Here is a 20,870-nt window from a genome sequence, read left to right as displayed (position 1 = left end):
TGGCGCTCATACTTGGTACGAGAACTAAGAAGACGCCCTAACATCGTGGCGCGAGTTCTGCTTGCTCGTAAAGCTTTGCCCTGTCTTTTAGTTAAGTCTACCCCTATTTCCTGTCACAATATTGTCATTCCTGTTGATGCCCACAACAACAGCATCAAAGAAGAGAGTGTGACTGCTAAAGCACAGGTTATTCCACAAAGCCGTCACATGTAGACATGTTGATGTAATAAATTCTGATGTGTGAATGACAGCTGCAGCAGTAGTGAAGAAAGGGGACATACAGATAATAATAAAAGAGCAGAGGAGTAAGCAAAGGACAGGAAGAATTGCATGCCCAGAAATTCTTGACAAGCACATTATTTCAACAGCAAGTAGCTTACGAATGCAATCTTCACACATAGTAAGACTGCAGCATTACGAAAAATATATCTGCAGATCACCCTCAGGATGCTTGCAGTTTCGTTCATTACGTACGAGTGCAAGGAAAACTATAAAACAAGATTTTGCTATGGATCAAAAGATTAGGCTATTCCGATCAGCGTGCCCACAAGAGTGTCCCACAATATTCCACAGTTGGCTTAAAATTATTGTAGAGAAGAAACCTCATTGGTTTTCTATTGCAGGTTTAACGAGCTGGTGCAAGTGCAGGACAAACTTTAAAAACAATATTTTGCTATGTACAAATATGCCAGACCATTTCCATCAATATGTTCATAAAAATATCTCATACTACAGTTGTCCCACACAGCTGCACACAGTAGCGTGTGCAACAGCATGCGCTGACTTGAAGAAGAAGTGGCCCCGTGTCATTTGATTAGAAGAGGCTGAAGTTGTGGTGCTGACCGTCTCTGGGTGCTCTTGACCTGCTCTCCTGTGCCTTCTGAATTAACCCCCCATAAAACCTTTTAGTTACGAGCTCAAAAGGCTACGTGACAATATGTTCATAAAAATATCTCATACTACAGTTGTCCCACATTTAAAGGTGATGTCCGTGAAAGCTGAACTTGAAGAAATGGTAGTGGAAGCTATGTGCCTTTCTGGCCGGCATCCTTTGGTGCCCAACTGAGCTGCAATGGGATCGGACCGGGCCAGGGTGGGCCTGCCTTCCGTAGGGCCAAGCCCGGGCTGGGTAACATGTGGAGACGCTGGGCCCGGGCCGAGTCGAGCATCAGAAAGTAGACCCGTTAAGAGCTCTACCTCACTGACCAATCAGTGCTTCGCCACATAATGTGCTGTGATGACATCGTACACCAGTTGGCTAATCAGTTAATTGTATGACAGATTACTGGATGCTGGACGCTTCATTTCTCGACCAATGAGGCCTCTAATGCTATTGCATTAATACCAAGAGGCAAACCACTTACATGGCAGTATGTTCTTGTAGCGGTTTTTCGCCCTGTTCTCGGGCCTCTGTCCATCTTTTCTGCTGTAGAGATTCTTGCACTCTTGCTGTTGCAAGTGCTGCATGGAAATGACGAGATACTCAGTGGATGCCTGTCTGCTCATGCATATAGTCTTACAGCTTCACGCAAATTGAATAAATTACAGCTAATGATATGGTACCTAATTCATTAGACAGAAGACAATATGAACATCATTATGCCAGGCAGTAGAAGTTTTAAGTTTGGGCTTAGCATTCATTTTACACATTTAAAAGGCGCTAAAGTGACCAAAAAGAGTTGCCAAGGTTATGTATAAAACTAACACTTTGCCACAAAATGACGGAATCAGAAATGATATCACTAATTTAGTGAGGGTTTCTAATTATACTTTAGCACAGAAAATCTCACTAGATTAGATAATGAGCATTCTATGCTGAAATCTGTTATTATAAGTGGATTTCAACAAGTGGCCATAATTGCTATGCATGACCAAGCTGCTGTCGGATGCCTCGTGCAGTTCTTTTTTCATAAATTGCTGGCATTACTTTATCACAGCCTGCACTCTCTCAAGTGCGTACTCTGATAAAAAGTTCTACTAAAAAGTGACACTGCTGCTGCGTTAACAATTAGCTTCACAAGGCGGTGGTAGTCCCCAGAGCTGGTTTTTCACTTTTCCCAGCATGTACTTGCCTTTTCAATCAGGTATAAATCAATATGCATGGTATATACACATGAATGAGCCCATCCAAAAATCAAATATGTGTAAGAAGTATCTTGCAACATTTCCTTGGAAATCATTCATCAGTCTCTTTAGTTTAATCACATAACTAGACTAGCAAATTTTATTATATGAATTTGTGTCAAATCAAACCAACGCGGTCAATGAATGACAATGGGATAGTGACAGTGTGGTTTTCTGTCTTTCTTTACTTTCATTCTTTAAAATAATCTTACCCATTCCAATCTCATTTAATTCCTGACAAAGTTGAGTTTAACAAAGTCTGTGTGCTATTATGCACACTGAAATCTTGTGGCCAAAACAGGTCAGCAGCTTTTTCTGCTTCAGTCTAAAACAGCAGTGTAATGAAATTTTGAAAATAAAAAGTTTGAACAATGAGCCAACAAGAAACTGATGAAGTTTCACTATTTTGTGAACATCTGTGATTATTTAAATAAACACCTATGTGCAATGTCACACTATGAAATTTTGCATTATGATTATGCAACACAATTCAAATGCACAGATCTGGACTGAGCAGTGCATTGCAAATGCAAGACAAAATATATATATATATATATGTATCAGAGTATGAGGCTTATCTTTGTAAGTGATTTGCAACTGAGTATCTCAAGGCATATGTCACTTCCTCTATTCTGCAATACACAGCTCCAATTCTAGACAGGAATGATTCTGTATCTGCAATTACGTCTCATAAGCAATAAGCCTGTATTTTCACTTTCCTGCCTTTTTTGCACACAACCACTGTGAAAGAATGTTGGAGGAACACAATCTATTCCTCTGCTTATCCTGATTAGTGAACTCCGTGCAAGCTACATACAGCACCAGAAAGGCCCACAGACCGAAGATCGAGAGGAAAAAGCGCCTGACCTCAAATTCCTCCCAGAAGCCGGCCTTGCCACTGTTTTGCCCATTCTCCTTCGACAGCTGCTTGACGCGGTTCTCGATGGTGGACGCTTTGATGCGTGTGGCATTGAATGGCTGCTTGAGGTGTACCACCGTGCCTGTTGTTTCCACCATTGGGTTCTTACGGTAGAAGTCAACCAGCTCACTTAGGCTGTCAAATTTCTCTCCCCCGCATGCGTCAAACTTGCCATCCTGTCAGCGAGAAGAAATGGTTATGTTGTGATGCAAAGCAGTCGAGAGGAAGCACAGGGACTGACCAATGAAGTGGTAGATGACATCCAGCCAGCTATACTGAGCATTAAAAGGTGCGCCCAAGTAGCCTCACCTGGCATCTCACAATGAAGTGTGTCACCTTGTCCTCGGTGCGTACAGAGAGGACATAGTCGCCTGGCTTGCTCCGACTCTCACGGACCAAAAAGCTGCCATTCTTCCCTTTTTCCAGCAGCAGTCTTTCTGCTTCTTTTGCTACCAGTGGGCCATGAAACCATCTGGAACCAGACAATGCCAACGACAGCCGATCACTCAAAAATGGCCACTGCTTCACTGCACACAAAAAATGGCTTGCCTGCCAGCTGAACAGACTGCAGCACAGCAAGACAACATTTGTGGCTAGTATTTGATGAACTCGAGCTTGATCACAAGTCTCAGCAGCTGTTCCCTTTCTCTCATTTCATGAAGTAAGCCATACAAGCCCTGAAGTGATACGAAGAAGGCTGCTTCACATTTTTGAATGATTTTAGTGCACACAAAAGCGCATATTTGAGCTCACATGCAAACACACACACACACAAACAGTCTGCATTTAACCTCTTATTGACGGGTGTTGCCGAAGCAACACTCTAGAAAATATATTTTAAGGCGAAAGACTTTTTGGACTCATGGGTGGCGTAAAAGAAAATAAATCTGTCTGCACTGGGGATTGAACCACCATGACTCTGATCTCTAGCCGAGTGCACGAACCACTAGTCCATGCCAGGCTTGTGAGAAACAGATTGTAATTCTCTTTGTCAAATGTGAGGATGATATTAGCAATGACAGTGAAGATGCAGTTAGTCATAATGGTAGTAGCGATGAAAACGAAAATACAGTTAGCGAAAACGGTCCTGTAAAGTGGCCTTAGCCATTTCCTCTTTTAGGTAGACTTAAGAGCAGTCCTGTAATTTTTTTTTTATGGTACAGTTTCGGCTTTTGACGCTTGATTTTTACTCTAAGCTCCGCCCATTCTACTACTACACAAGCATGTGGTGCCAACTGATGTATAATGAGGAAATTGAAGAGAAAAAAGAAGTTTGCCGCACAAATCTCTGCAGAGCAGCTGACTACACAATTTCAGCCTCTGAGCGCCAACTTCCTGGTAAGTGCTCATTTTATGCGAAGCATATTAACGTAGGTTTCGGGCCTTCGCGCGACGCCCGGCGGTGGCCACCATTGACCCTGAAGTAGGGTCACGTGATGACGTCACACCGGCTGCAGATGGGGCCTCATATCGCGCCGTCGGTCGCCTCCCGGCGGTGGCCACCATTGACCTTGAAGTGAGATCACATGATGTGACGTCACGTGATGACATCACACCGGCTGCAGATGGGGCCTCATATCGCGCCGTCGGACGTCGCCCGGCGGAGGCCTCCACGCTTCGGTTCGCGCCGTCGCATGCACGACCTACTATATAATATAGTAGGTCGTGGTCGCGCGCGACGCGGCGGCGGCGCCACCATCGCTGCATCACGTGATATGTGACGTCACGCCAGGGATGAAGCGGCGCGCGCCTGCCGTCGCGTCAGTCTCTGTGCCCGCAACCGCGCCAGCGTCTTTGCGCCGGGCGTGTATGCGTAAGTGACGTGCAAACCAAGAGTCATGCATTTACGGACCATAAGAGTGTGTTTGTCGGGCTGCAAAGAATAAAGTACGACGATTAACCTAAAACCACGTCTCCGTTACTTAGCCCCATCCACACTGAGGCAGCTGCTTAACATGCTTCGCATCCACTGGGCTTAACCTTGATAAACCTCCAATTTTTTCTCTCTGTGGCTTTTTGCAGTTGATGAAAAGGCCTCAGTCTGCCCTTTGTCAAATTATGCAAGTGAGATAGGTAATTTGTTCCCGTAGAGGTATGTCTCATGTTTGTTGCCAATAGGCAACACCTGGCATTATGCTGCATTTTTCATCCCACTGGGTTTATGATGTGCTGTTGTGTTTTTTTTTCTTTAGTGTGCTATGCTGCCTACGGCGCTAACATATGTGCTGCATGGCCACACACAGGACACACGGACCTATCAACAGGTACAGAGAATGCATCCAAAAATATATAATGGAAAAATAACCGTAAAGGTGCCCCCTGAATACAGTGATGATTCTGACCTGGATGCATCGAGCGAAGAACCATAGAATGCTACTTCAACCCGGGCATGCGAGCATTCCTTTTGTTGTAACAGTGGTCTGTGTGTTTGGCTCGGTGCTCCTGTGTGTAGCTGCTGACACCAGCCATGACAGACGACATCAGATGTTCACTATTTCATCGGCTATATATACAGGACGCCTGGTAATACCTGGTGCTGTTTTTGTTGCACAGTAAAGTTGCTTTGTGTGCTTGAAAGACCATTTTTGCTTAGCCCATCTAGTAAAGCAGTAATCGTTCAGCTTGTGTCATTAGGGCTGCCTAATTCACACGGGCACTTTGTGTGCTAATTTCTAATTTTGTTTGCTTTTTATTTTTCGCTACGTTTATATTGCATCCGCTTTCTGTTCAATTTTCACAGCTCTCTCAACTGACTGTCAAAATGAAGCCATCTCGAGAACTCGAAGCACAGACAATATTGACGATATAATGGAACAAATTCCCAAGGTGTCGAAAAATGGTCCCGCATAGAGTGTTGTCCAAAGAGGCGGCTCTGGTAATACAATGCTAAAGTGGAAGGATGTACCCCATCATCCATCCCCGGTAGAGTCTCCGATCAGTCATTTCAGAAAATGTTTTGATGTAGATTTCTTGTCTCTAATTTGTGAGCAGTCTTCCCTGAATAACGCTCAGAGGAATGCTAGCAAAGTTACATCAATGGCAGTCAAGGATTTAGAGCAATTTATGGCTACAGTGCTCACTATGTCAATTATGAAGTTGCCTCAAACACATATGTACTGGTCGGAGAGGTTCCTGATCACTCAAGTTGCTGACATAGTGACGAGAGACAGATGGGAAGAAATCAAAGTCCCTGCATTTCAGTGACAATCAGGAGGCACCATACTCAAATGAGCCCGAACGTGACAAGTTGTACAAAGTGTGGCCCCTATTGAACCACCTGGTTTACAAATGCCGTCAAATACCAAAATCTCAAAAACTATGCATTGGTGAGCATGGTGCCTTTCAAAGACCGCAGCTCATTGAAGCAGTACCTGCCAAAAATGACAAAAATAAAAGGGGTTATAAATTATTTCTTCTCTGTGATGAGCATGACACAGTGTACAACTTTGACGTGACAAAGACAAAATTTTTCTGAAGCTGGGTTTTCCAGACATGACACCAGCAGCAATATCACTCAGAGAATGACAATGAGCCTCATGGTCTAGACCACATAGTGTATTTTGACAACGGGCTTTGCAGTGTGGACTTACAGGTAGTCCTCAAAAGGCCAGGATAAGCTACGTAGGCACAGTATGTGAAGCTCGCCTGAAACGATGCAAACTTCCATCCGCCAAATAGATAAATAAGATAGGATGTGGCCTTTATGTCAAGATGGAGACGACACTTGAATGGTGAACATCAAAAGGGTTTCACATTGGGCTAGTTGGTGGTTCACATGTGAAGTGGCGAGTCTGAAGGCTGTGAAATTGTTTCGACAACCGTCCCATGATATCGCTGTCCACACTTGCATCAGCATCATCAGAGAATCTTGTGAAGTGCTTTGACAAGACCCAAGGACAGTGAACATACCTCGTCCTTCTATTGTAGGTATTTACAACGAATGCATGGGCGATGTGGATTTAATGGACATGACTGTGGCACTGTACTGCCCCCTTTTCAGATACAAAAAATGGTACAGACGGCTACTCTTCTATTTATTGGATGTCGTCGGCAACTGTTGGCTTCTGTACCGCCGAAATGCCACCGCGACTAATACGCCACACAAACGGCAAATGACTCCACTATCTTTCAAAGCAGAGATTGTGTGCACTTTAAAAAACAGGGAAAGGTTGCAACGGCTTCTAAGAGGAGACCATCGGGCCTGTCAAAAATTGAAAACGAACTGCAAGCGAAAAAGAAATATGAGCCAGCACCCCTTGTACCCTGCAAGGAGATTAGCTAGACACTACCGACCACCTCCCGATGTTCTCTCTAAAAAAAGGTTGATGCAAATAGCACCAATACACATGCATCACACGTGTAATGTGCAGAAAGTGTAACATATATCTTTGCTTTCCTCCGATAAAAGAGTGCACATACAAGTTCCGCACTAACCCATAAGAATTGCGCAATGAAGCCTAAATAAGTACTCATGCCTACTGTTGCCCAGAGGCAACAAAGCTATATGTTTCATCTAAAATATGTAGGAATTTTTTGTGTTTATAAAAACTGTTTTGTCATGCTATAATAAATGCAGATATGTAAGAAATAAACAAGTTTTTCAATTACTTTATTGCTTAATCAATAAAAGGTTAAAAGGGACATGAAAAAATACCTGCTGCTCTGATATTACGATATGCGCATGGTTAAAGCAATCCTATGCTCTAGGTGTCAATTTGAAAGCTAGTGCATAAACAGAAGTGTGTGCACTAAATAAAATATGCCAGAGTTACTTACTCTGAAGCTTTTATGAAAAGATATTTGTTATAAAGACGCCAGAGGTTTTAACTCTGTAACCTTGAAATAAATCTGTGAGCACTTGAAACCTGTGTGCAATGCTCTCGGTGTTCTCAATTCTCTCTCTCTCTCTCTCACACACACACACACACATGCATGTACGCACACACACACACACACACACACACACACACACACACACACACACACACACACACACACACACACACACACACACACACACACACACACACACACACACACGCACGCACACAGACAGTCTTACTTCGGAAACATACCGTACATATCCCCATCACCACCATAACAGCACTCACCTTTCTGTGGTGGGGTCAGCACAGATGAGCGGGTACTTGAGCTCAATGATTTCGCCGTTGCGCTCTTTCAGTTGGTCCTGGTTCTCCATGTAGTACTGGACCAGTTCTGCCAGGGTGGCAAAGTTCTCACCTCCATATAAGTCATAGTAGTCACCTGTGTTGCGAATCTTGATGTGTGTCACCACTCCATTCCTCCTGCACAGAGAAGAGGATGACAAACAAGTATTGTAAACATATGCACAACATACTGGTGACCATAACCGATGGTCAGCAAAGGCAAAAGAGTGGATTCCAGAAGAATGTAAGCAAAGCAGAGAATGGCAAAGGGCCAAACGGACAGATAAGATTAGGAAGGAATAAGGTGATTGCTTTAAAAGTAAATTTTTAGTAAATTGAAGGACCTCAATGTTGAAATAGAAATAATGGTTACCAGAACTAGAACACGGGCAGAAGCTAACTACATATTTCGTCTAACACAAACAGGCCATGCAGCGATGAGTGATCCCAAAGGCAACATATTACTCTGAATGCATCCACGCACTCCAAGCCTGTGTGCTTACCCTAACCAGTTTATTCGAGCCCAATTCATCATTCAAAAAGTGTGACCAGGGCGAAACACTGCACACAAGCACCAGGGAATATTGAAACGCATGAGAAAAGCACCAAGAAAATTTACTGACACCAGTCACAACCATCTGATACAGCCGAGTAGAAACCAGAGCTGATCGCAGTGTGAAACTGAATTGTGACAAACGTAAGCACTGACACTGGCATTGAAAACGAAGGGAAAAGAAGTCTTGCTGAATGAATGAAATAATACAACGTCGTTAAAGAAGTTGGCTGACATGATCAGGCTTTAACCTGGGAACCCATATGGCACAACTTATGTCGGCAGTGTATATGCCTCAGGCTAGTGCTTTGCACCATCTTGACAGCATTAACTAATAAAATACTTTAAAAAAAAGTTTTCTTGGCTCACTGTATCAGAGACTGCTGCTGCAACCTCTACTTTATTTATGCAAAATACTATGCAAGCATGGTAATTTCACAAAAGTATGCATGCCAGATTTATCATTTCACACCTCAAAGCAACTGGTCACATCCATGCTTGAATACAGGGAGGAGACAAATGCTAATGAAGACATTCAAACAAGGACTCAGTAGTTTACTGATCAGTACAGAATAAAAACAATAAAAGAACTAAGTGACCATTTCAGTATTTTTTTCTGCTAAGCCCATAAAATTCTATTACTGACTCCATTCTTCACCAAGACCACATCTATTGACACGACTGACACATCTGCAAGCCTATTTGCCGCATTCCTACGTCAAGACACAAGCTACAAGTGAACAAGCAAGTGGACAATACCATACCTTACAGAGAGTGTGAAGTCTCCTTTCTTAGACTTGCTGGGCCGTGCCAGGAAGCTGCCATCACAGCCCTGGTCCAATAGTATCTGCTCTGCCTCCAAGCCCGACAAGTTGGGGTGGAACCACCGCCCATGACTAAATTAAACAAATGAATCATAAGGGTAGTTCTAGACAGTCAATAAGTAGAAGCTGTTACATCAAAAACAATCAGCAGTCAACCAGATAGCATATACACAATGCAATATAAAGATTTGGTGTCACAAATAAAATAAGAGCAGAATAATAATTACTACTACAGGCTAAATACACTATAAAAAATCCCATAGCTTTAAAGCGGTACGGAAAGCTACAATGAACTGCGTAAAATTTGTCAGATATACATTCTTGCACACGTCCATGCATTGCGGTATGCACATCCTTCGATTTTAATGCAGGAATGCACTTAACGACTAAACATTCAACTCCCACTGTCCATTACTGTTCCATCCACCAAGGTTACAGGACATCCACAGGTGCCCTAGTGAGGCTTAAAGGCGTTACAAAAAATTACTGCGTCTTGTTGTATTACTCCAAATATTGTCAAATGAAGCAGTACTAACTGCAAACAGTTTTTTTAATCCCTACCTACAATAACAACATTGCGAAGAGCCAAGATTGTTAGTCAGGGAGGGTTTCTAGAGTGTGCGCCCCAGCGGCAAGGATTGCCGCCACTGCTACTTCGCAGTGGTGGTGCCAGATGGCAGCACTTGTCCACGAGGTCAGCAAACGAGATGTGATGATGGCGTGTACATACATTTCGTCAAACACCACCAAAAAAGGACCTAAAAGATTTCGCGACCATGGCTTTTTTGAACTACGCGAATGTGAGCACATGCATTGTACAGGCACCGGATACACCCTCATCATCTGCATTGACTTTACTGTCGACGCTAAGAAATCACAAAGATTTCCGCTGTCTGTGGAAACCGTTTGTGGTCATAATTGCTAACAAGCCACTTTATGCCACTACCAGGAGTGCATCTGGTGTTGACTACATCTTTGCACATGTCGACATATAAATGGCATGAACTATGTGTCTTATTTCAATTATCACATGCTATTCCTAGCAGTCCTGTGCGACAGCACAGAGCACATGCGTGATTAAAAGTAAGGCAGAAAAAATCAGCTAGATTTGCACTAGTGCATCCAGTTGGTAAACTTCAGCAACTGATTTTGTGAAAAAAAGTGAAGTTAGATCCTAATTACAACACTTTCATGAATGACTCGAGCACACGTATCTTCTTTACCCTAATGAACTTGGCATAAACAAGAATCTTTATATAAAACCAGTTATTCATAGACCCCACGCAGATATCATGCCAAGAAAATTAAAAGAATACAGCTGCAAGACTGATAATTTTAAGAACTCTTTCTTCCCAAGAAGTCACAAGGAATGGACTTCCTCCTGAAATGTGGAATGCCCGAATGCCAAGTCTTCTACAGTGAAGTTTAAACATCATTGTTAGTCATTTTGCGCGTGATGCTGCTGTTTTGCTCTCAGCATTTTGTATGTATTGTTTCACATGTTTGTATTTCTCCATCTTTTTCGTGTTTATTCTCCTTTTTTTTCTTCTCTCTATTTTCTCTTTATGTATCGTCATCCCACTTGCTGGAAAAACAATGTGTGCATGTACAAATAATTCAGTCTATTTCTTTTTGTCACCGGCCATTTGTGCAAGCAGTCTGATCATGTCCGATTTTTTGCTTAACTGACCTCTCATCATGCCTTCTTTCTCCTGCTTATTTTCTTTTTTTTTTTTTTATCATGTATGTCCCACTCCTACCTAAGGCCTTCTTCAAGGCTGGCAGTAATGTTGAAATAAATAAAACAATGCATGCATTTAGTCATTCCAATAACCACAGTTGTGCCTAATGGCAAACCTCCTTTCTGTGTAATACTTTCTTATTAAACAGCAGCATTAGACTTGAAGTCAAAATTGCAAGACCAAATTTGGTATAACTTACTTCCAGAATGTCTATTATATGTATATAATAAAATTTTTGTGGGTGTGCATCTAGCAGTACGTGTAGGAATTACTACAGGCACAAGCTCTGCATGAACACAAATCCCGTAAGTTTAACCAGTGGATAGTTCAACTTCACAAAAATCCATGGATGTGGAATATGCAATGATTTGAGCACAGAACAGTGTTTGTAATATTCACTCACAGTCACCCCAGAAAGCATTTACGAGAAGAGCACAGCGCTATGTGGACATATGACGACAAGTCACACCTCATAACATTCATAAACTTAGGCAATTTTCAAACATACATAATCAATATGTATAAATCCCGGAAGTGATACGAACAGTGATTAGTTTGCAGGGCTAAGGAAGTGCTCCGACAACAAACTGCTTTCCATACTTGCTCCTAAAATAGCAGACTATGGTTTTGAAAATTGGCACACTGATATTTTATCTATTTAGAAGAAGCATTTGTAAAGTCAGCCACATGAAAAGCGGCATGACAATTTTAGTCTGCGCCAGGTTTATTGCAGCAGATATTCATAGTTCATCAGCATTCTTTTTTTTTTTTTTTTCTTGCTCCACAAATCAAGAACACACATTTTCTTGTACATAGCACAGTATGATGATCATTTATAATGTCATGATGGCTGCAAGTGCCAAAAGATGTGTTTAAATAAATTATAATCTTACTGCTACAACCATTTGGGATTGAGAAAATGAACAGTTAGCAGCAGATAACTGCTGCAAGATAACTTAGTAAATATAGCACGGCAGACAACACAAAAATACTATGGTGTGCTAAAACTAACATAAAAGGCTGTAAAGTTTCTTTACAAGAGTATATTATGACTGCTATAGAAACGCTATGTATTAATGTGCTTTGTAAGCACAGGGAAGCTCTTGCAATTAGCCACTTCAAACTTGACTGAAAAAAATAAAAGCATATTATCTTCTTTCTTATAAAGCTCTGCAAAACAGACAAGTGTGCTGCTGATCATAGCTTTCAATTGCTCCTCATTCACACTGTAATCCAGTCTCGAATAACAAGCATTCAAACAGCAAACCTCTCCCACACCACTGATGTACCGCAATGTAGCAATATAGCAGTCATAAGATGGGGTAAGGCACTACCACGAATTGAGAGATGCGCGCTTAAAATGCGCTATATATATCGTGTCATTTAGTATTTGCCGGAGAGAACCACTGGAGCCAACGCCGTGAACCAATGGTTTGAGTCGAAGTCAGCGAATTCTCTGATTTTCATCGACCGAGAAAAACACTACTGGAGCCACTGATCATGTAGTTTTATTCTGTATTAAACAAAGTGTGGTTTCGTGCTCAGTGGGGCCATCGCCTCGCACGTAAATTCAGAAATTGTGTAATCGAAGCGCAGGACCACATCACGCAACTATAGGAAAACAGTCCGGCGTTTGGCCAAACCTTAACGCTGGTGACCTTTTTGGTTCTGGATCTTGCTGCCAGACGGAACCGCTTTACGAGCAGCAGTGTGAAAAGTGTGATATGTGAAAAACAAAAACAAGACACTAGTTTGTCGCTCATAACGCGACCCCGATCCGCACGCAGTACTGCATCTAGTGTGTACAAATAAAAAGCGACAGTAGCAGCATCTCCAAAGTGTTTCGGAGTGTTGGTTACCAGCAAATCTTTGCAAGCAAAGAGGTAAGCTACTTTGGATCATAAGCTATCACCACAACGCGTCATCTTCCCTTCAGCCGGGAACTCTGACACGAATCATGTTTAACCAGCGTACAGTGCGCGGCTAAACTGAGACAGCTAAGTTCTGAGAAAAAGGAAGGGGTCGAACGAAAAGCTTCTTTTTCTTTTCTCTCTCCCCTGTGAGAGCAAGTGTTCTGAATGAAATCTCAATGCACGTCGCAAGTCTTAAAAAAAAAGAAAAGAAACCGCCGGCAAGAGGCTGAGTGAAAGGTACTTGCCTTCGTGCCGACATGATTGGACCGAGCTGCCTAATCAGAGCGGTTCTGAATCTTCGATCGGATCGGCTGTAATTCTCGTTTTGCGGTCAATCTGGGCTTCTCGAAGCAACATCATTTAGCACCCCCCCACTTTAATGGCGTTCATTTCTGTCTTTTCTTGGCCGAGTACGCAACGCGCCCCCTGGCGAAGTAAAATGAGGCATGGTTGGGCCATCGCCGGCACACAACGGGAAAATCCTTGGAAAACGAAACGCGCATATGGTTTTAACAATATTATAGTTCAGGACTTTGAACGTGCAACGTGACACGTTCGTAAAGTGCTCATTATAACGTACGTACAATACCCATAACGGCCGTGGACGGAAAGCCCTACCAGACTAACCTCGTTAGTTCTTGGTGGGCCAGAAGAGTCTTGTCCATAGAAGCTGAAACAGGACGTCAATAGGAAAAACCAGATAAAGAGCTGCCTTGAAAAAGGCCTTACTTTTTAATTGATGTAATGTAACGCCACTGCGTGCTACTTTGTGGCAAATACAAAGGTTGCCGCACTGCAATTCAGTAACAAGGTATGCAGACAAAAATGGTTAAAAAAAAAGGTTTTTTAATCTTGACAGGTTCACAGCAAAAAAAAAAAAAAGAAAAAAAAAATGGGCCAAAGGCCATTTCACTTGTTCTTTGTCACTGATGGCGGCACTGATGGTTCCTTTGGCCAGTCCTTCCATAGGCTGACTAGAAGGACTAGATGTGAAAAGTGAAGCAATCCGCTACTCCAGGTTGTTGAAGGAAATGTGTTCCAGGCAAGCTCTATTGTGCCCCAGATTGTAAGCCTGAAAAATAGGTCAGAGAATAACTTGAAGCGCAAAGTTTGGCAGCAATACACTGAGCACTGCTTTTATCGTGATGCAAGTGAATAGAACAAACAGATGAATGTGCCCCATTTGATGAACAACATTTTGCAATGCAGTGCTTATACACAAGAAAAATGGACTGACCTTGTCATGTTTGTAAGCTTCGTAGTCCACAACAGGTACGGCAGGGAGTGGTAGTACCAAACATAAAACTGGTAATGTAACGACCGACTGAAGGCCATTCCAATAAAGTTGCATGTGAACATTGGCAGCAGGATTTCTGGCGAAAGCTGCTAAGGAAGCAACAGACACCTTCTACTACAAACTCATCAGTAAATGCAAGCTCTCCAAAGGATACGGTCTGGAAACATGACCAGCACTTTCCCTTTATTGGTGGTCCACTCTGTTAGTTTCAGGTACCTAAAAAAAAAAAGCGAGGACCATTTTTGTACCCAAAGGGGATAAAAGTAACAATCTTATTACGAATAACTAATTGAAATGCTAATATCACCAACAGCACTGACAACATTAACATGCGGCAAGCTTCTTGCCAGCTATAAAACAAGCACTTTTGTCAACAAGCCCGAGCATTCATCCATACCTAGTAAATGAATTATTCTTTATGTTCATTAAATTGTTTTAAATACTTCTTTTTCTTTTTTTGTGTGTGTCCAATGACCTAAGCTTATTCCATTTTTGTCACCTGTTGTGGATGATCCTTACCAGTTGGGCAATGTTAGGAATGGAGATAAATACTGCTGGGTACAGATGCTCATAATGCATTTTATACCTGCACTGCCAAACCCCAATGGCTGTCCACTGTGAGCACCACCTACTACACTTTCTGAACCTCGCCCCTGATATTCAAGAACTGTGCACTGTTCGCCGCATATATTGCCCTTATCTGCACTGTTATATCATTCTGATATAACAGCTGGTTCCACAGCTCCCCTTGTACAAGAGCACGAAATACAGAACAGCAGGGTGCAGCAATTTACTGCACTTGCACATGACTTTGTGACAGCGAGTCACGACAGGAACATGTGCAACCACACAAACATAATGGCCGCACTGTCCTCCCTTGATTTCACTTCAACCATGTTGCCTGTAAAAGTCTCCATAATCATCAAGTTTTGAGATCTGACGCGCTGAAACACAAAAAGCTTCGAGATCCTCAATTTTCTTCTAACCAGAAACAGCTAGACGAGCTGGTTGGGATTGCTTTTGAAAGTCGAAAGCCTCACTGGCAGCTGATGGCGCTGAACCTTGAAGCGAGTATGGCAATTGGTGTGACGAGAAAACTTATATTTCTACTAAGTTCATGTAGATGAAGGTTGTGGCAAAAAAAATTGTTCTATTTATTCTTGCTTCCACCTGTATTATACATTTTATTAAAGGAATCGTACCTGTTACCTATAACCACTGTTTTCTGAACACAAAGTTAGTTCTTGTCCCTAAAGAGTTTGTATGGAAAGTGGTGAGCCCAGAGCACCAAAGAAGTAAGCTGCAGAGTTTTAAAAATGGCACTGCAGAGATGCTCCTTTGCCTCTGCAGCAAGCAGACCTATGATATTGTAATTAAAGGGATCTTGCAACACTATATAATAAAGTTGCAGCATGCCTGAGAAGTTGAAGTAAGTTTATCTTTCCTTTTTTGCAAAAATGAGGATGAGACTAAAAGCAACGAGAACAGCTTGATAAAAGGCCACTTCACGATATCCTAAAGCAAGAGTCTATTTAATGTGTTATGTAGTACCTGGGCTACCTTAAACCAAAATTCGAATTTCAGCAACTTTGCACCTTTCTCCTCGCCTTCGCCACCTTTTACACAATCAACGACTGCCGGCCTTGCTCACTCGACCCCACTGTCAGGCTACCGAAGTGTGCAGGGAATGGCTGGAGGGGGGACCATTTACGTGCCAGCATGACTCGACTAACTGCCTGCGGTCAAAATAGCTTCATGATGTCTGAAAGTACCTAACCAAGAGTTAATTCATAAATGGCATACACAGACATACCCCACTATAATGGCTCAGTGCTTAGGGCGCTCGACTGCTGATCTCGAGGACATGGGTTCAATCCTGGTTGCGGTGGGCACATTTCAATGGAGGCAAGATACGAGGTGCACATGTACAGTGCAATGTGAGTGCATGATGTAGAACTGCATGTGTTAAAATTACCAGAACCCTCCACATGGTGTATCTCATAGATGACGTTGCTATGGGATTTTAAACCCCATTATAACATGTACTACTATACCATACAGAGACACGATTTAGAAGAGGGCACAAGTTTGAAAATAAACTGGCAGAAGGGCTGCAACACTATATAATAAAGTTGCAGCATGCCCGAGAAGTTGAAGTAAGTTTATCTTTACTTTTTTGCAAAAATGAGGATGAGACTAAAAGCAATGAGAACAGCTTGATAAAAGGCCACTTCACGATATCCTAAAGCAAGAGTCTATTTAATGTGTTATGTAGTACCTGGGCTACCTTGAACCAAAATTCGAATTTTTGTCTCTAGTTCCTCTGCCCTTGCGAAACCCAGCTTGCACGTCCGGAAGCTCCCGATCCACATACTGCTGCAGCCTACCTTGGAGGATTTTCAACATCACCTTGCTAGCATGCAAAATAAGCGCGATCATGCGGTAGTTGGAACAATCTTTGGCACTGCCTTTCTTTGAAATGGGGATGTAAACAGACCTCCTCCAATCCTGTGACCACTGCAGGGTTGTCATTTGCTGACATAATGTATACAGAACGTTAGCAGCGTCGTCATGGTTGAGGTTTTGAAGCAACTCAGCTGGAATGCCATCAATTCCGCTAGCTTTGTTCTTAGCAAAGGCTGGCTAAGGCCCATTCAACTTCACTCTTCAGGATACCCGGCTCGAGATCAGTAATCACAACCGTCTTATGTTGGGTTTGCACAGCCGGGTCCTTCTTGTAAAGTTCTTCTGTGTATTCCTGCCACCTCTTCTTTATCTCTGAGGCTTCAGTGAGGTCCCTGCCTCGTTTGTCCTTTATCACGCCCAGCTTAGCACAGAAGCTTCCTTTGATATCTTTGATTGTCTTATACAGAGCTCTTGTGTTCCTTAATTGGCTGTTGTCCTCAACTGCTTGGCACTGTATGTTCAGAAAGGCATTCTTATCTCTCCTTGCTATTTTCTGAAAATCCGCATTGAGAACCTTGTATCTTTCTCTTTCCCCCATAACTTTTGCCATCCTCCTTTCCTCAGCTATTTGCAAAGCCTCTTCAGATAACCGTTTTGCTTTCTTGCATTTCTTTTGCTTTGGAACTACCTTAGTAGCAGTTAGCAGAACAAAAATAATATTAGCCGGTACTTCAGATAAATCCCAACAACATTCACATGGTTCAATTTGGAAGAACATTTAGTTTTGTTTTTTTCTTTAAATCTCAGTATATCTCAACTTGGACACCCTGTATGAAAGCTCTGCCCTCATACTTTCGAGTATTTTTGTTTCTGAAGGCCTCAGTGTATAGTGCAATGTGAAACCTTTCACTCTGTGTACGTTGTTACCAATGCAACCACTTAGCTCACCTGATCCACTTTGGTAGAAAACAAAGAATGGCAGCTAGATGTAAACCCAGAAGTGCCAGGTGAAGCCTGCGGTCTACAAACAATTCTTCAGGCAGAAACCTCCAGTTGACTGTCCACTCATAAAGGAAGACTCGGCCCAAGTTGAATGCACCCATAACATATGACACTGGGTTGGCAAGTAGGAAAGGAAGTGCTAGAATAAGCTATTGGGAGAAATAAAAGCAAATATAAAAATGAGTTCATAGGCAAGCATGGACAATGCAGAAAATACATGCTGTGTTTAATGCATTGATCACCCCTATGCAGCATGTAAAGTGGTTTACCAAAGCACCTTAAATTGTGCGTTTAGCAGATGATGCAGTAAAACAGGTTCACAGAAAAAAAAGATTGGCACAGGAAAGTAAGTTCTGCTGCAAGAATTTACATAAACAATGCTGGTTTTTGATGGTCTGCTTTCACATGACTAAAGCAGCAAGCTTTTGGTTCTCATAAGACAACACAAGATGTAAACGTCCTCAGTGAATCATGAAAAAGTTAACAAAGTGAACTACAGAGGGCATGTCAAACAGCCATGCCAAAATTTTTGCTTTCAAGTGACACTAACGACGACAAATTGACTTCGGCCTGTATCGACAATATTGAGAAAGAGATCACTTCCACTGAACGTGGAGCTTTTATCAGCCAGAAGAGACCAAGAAATTAAATGCAGGTGTTGCCATCAGAGACTGATTTTACAAGTAAACTGCCCGCATCGACGCTAAATTTATTTTTTTTTTTGCTTGGACAGGCTATGCTTGACCACCATTCACTTCGAATCAGAAGTAACGGACCTTACGAGTTTGAATCGAGTGGTGGGAAAATTTATAAATTTCATTTTCTCAGACGTGAATAAGATTTTTTTGCTGCCATACAAATGTCAGCATACCCAGAAAGCGTTAGCAAATAAATTTTTGCTAATATAGTCTGTCTGTTCAGTGACCAAACTAGAATATAGTACAAACAGCTATAAAACAAGATTTAGAGTAAAAACAATTAATGGAGTTATGAACTCAGAAATACCTGAATGCTGCCGCACAGCCCAATCAGCAGGAGTGTTTTGAAAAAGCCTCGAGTTAACAGCAAGACAAAAAACAATGCTGGTGCAAAGAGCAGGATGTTCATCTTCACTGAGACAGCCAAGCTGGTGAAGAAACGTAGTTACAGAAGACAGTGAGTGAACAACCACAACCGAATCAGAGTGACCAGTTCATGCGCAATACTGCATGCTTATTTTGTGCTATATGTACCTGAACAGGGTACAGCCAAGGACCCAGCGTCGCCTGATCAGGACACCCAAGGAAGCGTAAAGCAAGGCCATAGCCACTGGATCGTTGAACAGCCGCAGCACATAGATGGAGTGGATGCGATATGAGGTGGCACACATGAGCGCCAATGCAAACGGGGGCACCTGCACTGGCAGAGAGCAAATACCAACTTAGGCGAAGCCTCAACAGTAGCCAAGCACGCATTATTGCAGCAAACTGAAAGCTGTGAATGCCACAGTACCAGCAGTTCTTCAACTTTCATTCTACACACATCAGCTCACATTTAAAGAAAACAGACAATGAAGAATGATGAACTAGGCGTTGGCAACAACAGAAAAAAAACAGTAGTGCAGTAAAATTGTTTAAGCTGGTAGGTACTCTTGCTACCTAGTGCTAAGGTAATTCCCAAGGTGAGGAAGTGAAGAACAAACATTAAACTGCAAGTTCTCCTGAAATAAAAATAGCTGCCAGCACATAGTATGCAGGTGAAGCTTCAGGAATCAGTTTGAGAGTGGCAGTTTTCAAAAGTTATGCATTCGGCAGCTAACTAAGAAGTCAAGTAGTCTTCCCATCCATATGTTGGTGCACATTATATGAAGTCTTCAATTACGAAGAAATGCAAAGCACAAGGTGTAGAACAGCTGCTCCTAGTTGAAGGTCATACCCATGAGGGCTCTTTATACATGAGTAAATAAATATGATATGCGTGACTGCCTTACATTCCCAAAGCTTTTATTTTTGCCTCGCAGAAGCGTTCAAGACAGTTCAGCTACACACGAGGTAGAGATGGAACACAGAAGGAAAAAATAAACTGTGAGCACCTTGCAAGTTTTGTTGTACAGGCTGAAGACAAGGCACAGGGTAAAGAGGTAAAGGCCTGCATACAGGTACTGAGCAAGAAGAATGTTTGTCCCTTGGCTTGTGATATGATAAAGCGCCATGAAGATGTACACAAAGCCCGCAGGATACCTGAAATGCAGACAATGTGTTGGTGCATGTGGTATTAATAGTGACAGTTCAAAGCGCATGAAATGGAAAAGGAAAAGAAAGAGATGAGCCATCTGTTTCGGTTTGAGCAGTGTGGCTCCTGAGCACGAACTTTCACCAACTAGCCTCGTCTGCCATCCTAGTAGTGATAGCACATGCTACATGCTACATACAGTATATCAAGTATTACAAGTATATCAAGTGATACAGTATCAGTATATCAAAAGGTATACCAAGAAAGGAAAGCTAGCAATCATTTCACTCTAATAATAAGTTGCCTGAGAAGGTTCATCAAATTACCAGAGAGGCTGCATTTGAAACTGAAACAAACAACAAACTGAACAAAGACTGAAAGACTGGAATTATAATAAGCAGGCATTGGACACTCCAGTTTTTTTGTTTCCTGAAAATTTAGCAGGCCTTTTTCAGTGTTTATTTTTAGAACACAATTCTTGAGAAAATTTATGTATCTATTTTTTTTTTACTCTAAAACTGTCACCCTTCTGTACTCTAGTGATGTATAGCTTACCTTGGTTTGTTTGTTAGTGAGAGTAATTAATAATTCTACATTTATCTACAGGTAATACAAAAATGGCCATATTAAATGTAGTAGTTCTGGTATGAAAAACTACTGCAGCAAAAAAACAGCAACTGGGCCACAAGACAAACATAAATATAAGTTAAT

The 20,870-nt window shown here is 42.2% G+C and overlaps 2 protein-coding genes across 2 annotated transcripts in view; both read right to left on the bottom strand.

Annotated features, from left to right (window-relative positions):
- The window catches only part of LOC146197579 (tyrosine-protein phosphatase non-receptor type 11-like), a 47,553-nt gene extending 33,884 nt beyond the window's left edge, over positions 1–13,669 (bottom strand). The window contains exons 1-6 of the mRNA XM_084599483.1: positions 13,489–13,669; positions 9,529–9,660; positions 8,155–8,349; positions 3,353–3,515; positions 2,992–3,219; positions 1,365–1,461 (exon numbers count right to left, since the gene is read on the bottom strand). Of these exons, the coding sequence (XP_084455609.1) occupies positions 1,365–1,461; positions 2,992–3,219; positions 3,353–3,515; positions 8,155–8,349; positions 9,529–9,660; positions 13,489–13,502 (829 nt within the window). The 5' untranslated portion in view covers positions 13,503–13,669. The remainder of the gene's footprint in view (positions 1–1,364; positions 1,462–2,991; positions 3,220–3,352; positions 3,516–8,154; positions 8,350–9,528; positions 9,661–13,488) is intronic.
- Positions 13,670–14,114: 445 nt separating this feature from the next.
- Positions 14,115–20,870, bottom strand: part of Alg3 (Alg3, alpha-1,3- mannosyltransferase) — an 8,890-nt gene continuing 2,134 nt past the window's right edge. The window contains exons 3-9 of the mRNA XM_084599484.1: positions 20,020–20,167; positions 19,181–19,341; positions 18,954–19,074; positions 17,895–18,097; positions 14,695–14,756; positions 14,481–14,616; positions 14,115–14,315 (exon numbers count right to left, since the gene is read on the bottom strand). Of these exons, the coding sequence (XP_084455610.1) occupies positions 14,153–14,315; positions 14,481–14,616; positions 14,695–14,756; positions 17,895–18,097; positions 18,954–19,074; positions 19,181–19,341; positions 20,020–20,167 (994 nt within the window). The 3' untranslated portion in view covers positions 14,115–14,152. The remainder of the gene's footprint in view (positions 14,316–14,480; positions 14,617–14,694; positions 14,757–17,894; positions 18,098–18,953; positions 19,075–19,180; positions 19,342–20,019; positions 20,168–20,870) is intronic.

This window comes from Amblyomma maculatum, chromosome 3 (genome assembly GCF_055883805.1).
Source record: "Amblyomma maculatum isolate TAMU_Amacu chromosome 3, ASM5588380v1, whole genome shotgun sequence".
NCBI classification, from domain to species: domain Eukaryota; kingdom Metazoa; phylum Arthropoda; class Arachnida; order Ixodida; family Ixodidae; genus Amblyomma; species Amblyomma maculatum.
This window is presented reverse-complemented; position numbering and strand designations above follow the sequence as displayed.